We start from the raw sequence: 5,496 nt of genomic DNA on the forward strand, positions 1-5,496 counted from the left end.
AGCAGAACAGTCTAGCAAAGAAAAAAGGGGGTTGTAATATGGATCAGTCTCCATGTAACCTTGAGCCAATCAGCTAACTTCTCTGGAACACCAGTTTTCTCATTTTATGAAACAAGATTGTATTCAATAAACGCTATAACCTAGTGAAAGACTGGATCTGGTATCCCATAGGCTTGGATGGATTGCTAGTACTAGTATTGGAGCTTTTGTTTCCCTGTTTGTTACAATTCGGATATTAGTGAGTACCCTACAGAGAAATAATGATGAAATTGTCTACTTAATTTACTCTTAAGTGTCTGGCCACGTATAAGTGGTCAATACAGGCTGTTTTCATTTTTACTATTACTGATGGAACACACTGCATGGCTAGCATTGGCAAAGAGGCCCAGAATACAAGGTTGTGCAGAATACAAAGTCTATTCTCAAGGAATTCACTTTGTAGGGAAGAGGTGGGGGGTTCAAATAGGAAGTATCAAATTCCTCATTGGGAAAGAAAAGAGGCTTCATAGAAAAGCTGCTGGAGCCCAGGCTTAAAGATGAGTAGCACTGGGGCCAGAACCAGATGTCTAAGAACTCTTTGAGGCTTAATATTAGGAACTTTTGAAACTATTGATCTAGAATGTTGTATACATGAAGTTCATTTTTTCAGCATCCAATATTCAGAACACATTCGTTCATTAACTTTCCATCCAGAAATGTAATCATTAACTACTGCTGGATCCCCCTTTCCCACAAAACCAAACAAAAGTTGCTTAGCAATCCCAATACTGAGGCTTGGAAAACACTTTTACATCCTACTCTCTGCTTGCATGTATGAACTCACATACGTGAATTATGAGGTACTCCTATATTCAGAAAATTGGAGGCCAATATCATAGGCACAGCCAGGGAATGCACCGGCCAAAGCTCAGGCTTTTGGGTGGCATTTGACACCAAGCTCCTTTTAAACCGGGCATCAGCTCTGGGTCAGTAGCCTCACTCCAGTTAAAGAAGAGGAGCCAAACGTCGCAGGAGCAATTTCAAAGACGTCTGGGGAAGGAAAAGGGTCTTCGATCCAAGGACCAGCCTAGGGGCCATCAGGAAGCAAGGCTCTGGGGGATCCCAGCCGGGCCCAGGCGCCCGCCTCCCGCCTCCGACAATGTCGCTGCCTGCCCCGGGCCCCTCGCAGTGCCTGGGCCACACTGGGGTGCCCTGGGGTTTCTTCTCCATACCCAGACTCAGCTTCCCCGCTGGAGTCTGTCTTCCTGAAACACGGAACGCGGGCGGGCTGTGTTCTCAGTCACAATCAGCTCGGATGAGCTGGGGGGCGCGGGCGCAAGCGGGCAGCAGCGCCTGGCAGAAAGCGCCGCGTCCCCCGCGGGTGCGCACACCTCCGCTCCCGGGGGCGGCGCGCGGTCGGGTATGCGGGGGACTGGGCGGGGCGGAGCGGAGCAGAGCACAGCGGAGGTCCGCCTCTGCTCCCCTCCCCCGCCGGCGGAGATTGACACAGCTCGGGCACCCGCCCCAACCAATGAGCGCGTCCTGGGGCGGGCCCTGGAACCGGCTGCTCCGGCTACTTAGAGTCGTCGGCGCGGCGGTGGGAAAGCAGAGCCGAGCCGGGACTGTCCAGTGGGAGCAGGCGCCCCGGCCAGCGCAGACCTGGAGGCGCACGGGCGCCGCACCGCACGGTTCGGCGCGGGGTAGAGCGGAGCCGCAGCCCCACGCGCAGCCCAGGACCCACTCGCCACCGCCGCTTCCTCAGCACCCATGGGGACCAGGAGACTTTAAAGGAGTTTGGGGTTTCGGGAGCAGGGAAATCACGGGTAGGGAGAAGCGGCTTTCTTTGCCTTGGAAAAGGTGTTTCTTCATCCGATTGTTTGAATCCTGTGCTGGGTAGGAGGGAGAGGGGTCTTTGGGCTAAAAGTGAACCTCTCTACACACACACGCTCCCACCCACACCCACACACATACACTGCACTGGCTTTCTCCATCCTTCCCCTGCCTCTTTGTTAGGTTATTTTAGACAGAGCAGCCTCGCCCTGGCGCAGTCCCACTGGCCCTGATGGGGACAAGGCAAGAGAAGTAAGGGGCAGAGTGCACCTGCCTGTGAGGGCAGGTGTGCCCGGGTGCTTGGGCGTAGGTGCAACGGCGAGCGTGCAAGCGTGGAGCTGAAATTGTGTACGAATGTGTGGGGTCTAAGTGTGCCAGTGTGTCGTCGCGAAGGTTTGTCACTGTGGGTGTATGTGACATTATACACCAGTATACCAGCCTGCCAGTGTCTGGACTCCCAAGTGTCCAAAATGTTGCTGGTGTCAAGTGAATGCTTGAGAATGTGTCTGATTGTCATTGTGCGAGCCGCCGTAAGGCGAGGAAGGCAACCTAGTGCAGAACTGGGAGGTGGGCTGGAGAGGGTGGGGACAGAAATGGGAGCTTGCTCCCAGCTCACTGGCCTTAGGCTCCCTTCTCCCTTTCAGCCCACCCCTCCGTCCTTCCTGGGTGTCCGTCTCCCACACTGCCACAGCCAGCGCTCTCCTCCCCACCGGGACCCCGCAAGCTCTCCAGCCAGCCTGGGTGTTTTCTTCTGGGAGTTGGACCGGGTTCCCGGAAGGGGTCGGAGGCTGTGTGGTGGCGTCTGCTCTCGCTAGACTGGTGGCGGCTTCTCCGTCCCTCCTACCCCCGGGGAGGCACGGAGGACTCGGCTGGAAAGGGTGACTCCGGTGAGGGCACGTAAGCGAGCCGGCAGGTCCCAGGGGCACTGCACGTCTTGGGGAGGGACACCGAAAGGGGCAGCCCGGACTCTGACGGTGTCTCTGCCTCTCTGTGCCTCCGCAGATCCCAGCTCCTGGCCCTCGCCTCGCCACCTCATTGATGGGCAACCAACTGGACCGCATCACCCACCTCAACTACAGCGAGTTGCCCACAGGGGACCCGTCGGGGATTGAAAAGGACGAACTGCGGGTCGGGGTTGCCTACTTCTTCTCGGATGATGAGGAAGACCTGGACGAACGCGGGCAGCCCGACAAGTTTGGCGTGAAGGCCCCCCCGGGTTGCACCCCCTGCCCGGAGAGCCCCAGCCGCCACCACCACCACCTGCTGCACCAGCTGGTCCTCAACGAGACTCAGTTTTCCGCCTTTCGGGGCCAGGAATGCATCTTTTCCAAAGTGAGCGGTGGCCCTCAGGGCGCCGACCTGAGCGTCTACGCGGTCACCGCGCTGCCAGCGCTCTGCGAACCCGGCGACCTGCTGGAGCTGCTGTGGCTGCAGCCCGCGCCGGAGCCGCCCGCGCCCGCCCCTCACTGGGCCGTCTACGTGGGCGGCGGGCAGATCATCCACCTGCACCAAGGCGAGATCCGCCAGGACAGCCTGTATGAGGCGGGCGCGGCCAACGTGGGCCGGGTGGTGAATAGCTGGTACCGCTACCGCCCGCTGGTGGCCGAGCTGGTGGTGCAGAACGCCTGCGGCCACCTGGGCCTCAAGAGCGAGGAGATCTGCTGGACGAACTCGGAGAGTTTCGCCGCCTGGTGCCGCTTTGGCAAGCGGGAGTTCAAGGCGGGAGGGGAGGTGCCGGCCGGCACACAGCCCCCGCAGCAGCAGTACTATCTCAAGGTGCACCTGGGAGAGAACAAGGTCCACACCGCCAGGTTTCACAGCCTGGAAGACCTCATCCGCGAGAAGCGCCGCATCGACGCCAGCGGCCGCCTGCGAGTGCTCCAGGAGCTCGCCGACCTTGTGGACGACAAGGAGTAGCCGCCTAGGGGCTGCCGGCCCCTCTGCCTCCCCGCACCTCTCTCCCTTCCCTTCCCCACACCCGGACTTCACAGTCGGTGGTTCTCAACCCCTGCCACCCACGCGCGTCCGCCGCCGGTGGCCCGGGCCCGGGCTGCACCCCCCGCACCCCCAGGCCGGCGGCAGGAAGTCTCAGGAACTGCCCCAGGGCCGAAAGGGCGCCGCTGCGAGCGCCTGGCTGACAGCCACGGTGGTGGTGACGGTGCTGGGAGACCCCGCGTGCGCTTTCCCCTTGAGATGTAAACCGGGAACGGGGAAGGGGCTGAGAGGAGAAAGGACATGGCCTTCCCCGCGAGTCCATGGCCAGTGACTGTGGCCCGACTCGAAAACAACCCTCTTCTCAAAAGGGACCATCACCGCCCCGAGCGTGCGCACACGGACCGGTCGGGGGCGAGAACTGGTCTTTACAGGGCACAGTTCAGCTCCTCTGTGGATGCGTCCCCAGATCGCAGGATTTCCAAGAAATCGAGCCTGTCCCTTGTGCACTTGGGAATAATTCCCCAAGACAGCACTTCGGGATTCCGGGTTATCCTGAGGCTGCCCGGGACTTTTCCAGCTCTCCAGCCCCAGGTCTCCTGACATTGTGTTCCAGGCTGCGGGCTAAGCCAGACAGTGTTTGCCTCCCGTTCTTTCCACCGTGGGAAGCGAACGCCACCCCCACCCGCCTTTGCCTGCGAGTCTCCCTCGCTGGCCGAAGGGAAGCCGGCTCGGTCCCGGGAGGAAGATGGCGCAGCGAATTCGGTGAGGACAGCCGGCCCCGCCCCCGACAAGGAGCTCGCTCGTTCACCTGGTGTCTGGGAACTTGAATGTATAAAGGGCGCTTATTGTTCTGAACCCTTGATTGCTCCCTCCTCGGGCTGCATTTCAAAAATAGTCATATTTTTAAAGGAGTTGGAGGAGAGGGAGGGGGAGGACATGGCACCATTCCAGAAACCAGCATTGTTGTAACACCATAGCCAGTATATTTAGTTTGGCTTTTCCTAACATAGAAATCTTCAAAGGTGGGGAAGCGGAAATAAAGTTTTAAAAATGAGAGAGCAGTTTTCCAACTATGTCAACAAAGCCTATCGTGTTGATGTTTTTATTGACCATTTTAGCAACATGCTAATAAAATTTCAAATTGAAATTTTTATTTTCATGGCTTTAATCCATGATAGTTTAAATACTGGGGGCCATTAAGAGTGGATGTAGCTAAGAGCTTAGCTAACATTGCCTTTTCACTCTATTTTTCTCAAATATTATAAGAATTCTGTTTTTGAATATTGTAGTTAATTTTTTGGCTTTCAACAGCAGCCCTAGTAATGGTGGAGTCGTTCATTAATGTGTATATTGTACTGAATTTCTGTCAGTTAAGGGGTTCACTGCTTTGGTGGAAATTGCTAGCAGGTTCCACGATGTTATTTTTTTCTCCATGTTGCATATCATTACCATTTCACATTTGCATTTCTATTTTTCTTCCTCTCCTCCTGATCTCCTTAAAAATGAATCTAGAGTTGGTGGCTTTTCCCCCTCCTCTTTAGCCAGTGCCACAGTTCAGTTCTTCCTGAAAACAGGGATGAACTTGTAGCATCAGGACAAATGTGTGTTTTTCAAAAACTTAAGGCTGGGTGTAAAACCCCTTCTGTGGACAAGGATTTGCAAACTTCTCTCCTCCCTCCAGCTGCGGCCCCAGCCCAACTGATAGTTACTTGATTCAGTGTGCTAGACACTTATAGCATCTATGTCTCTTTC

At 56.2% G+C, this 5,496-nt stretch overlaps 1 protein-coding gene across 1 annotated transcript; it reads left to right on the plus strand.

The window, feature by feature from the left end:
- Nucleotides 1–1,575: 1,575 nt before the first annotated feature.
- LRATD1 (LRAT domain containing 1) lies at nt 1,576–3,726 on the plus strand. Its single transcript, XM_032172254.2, has 2 exons — nt 1,576–1,802; nt 2,812–3,726. The coding sequence occupies exon 2, from the start codon at nt 2,848–2,850 to the stop codon at nt 3,724–3,726; it is 879 nt and encodes a 292-aa protein (XP_032028145.1). The 5' UTR covers nt 1,576–1,802; nt 2,812–2,847.
- The last annotated feature ends 1,770 nt before the right edge of the window (nt 3,727–5,496 follow it).

This window comes from Hylobates moloch, unplaced genomic scaffold (assembly GCF_009828535.3).
Source record: "Hylobates moloch isolate HMO894 unplaced genomic scaffold, HMol_V3 SCAFFOLD_13, whole genome shotgun sequence".
In the NCBI taxonomy this organism is placed as follows: domain Eukaryota; kingdom Metazoa; phylum Chordata; class Mammalia; order Primates; family Hylobatidae; genus Hylobates; species Hylobates moloch.

Excerpts from the sequence above, each read along its gene's own strand:
- LRATD1 (XM_032172254.2), top strand. The coding sequence starts at position 2,848 with ATGGGCAACCAACTGGACCGCATCACCCACCTCAACTACAGCGAGTTG.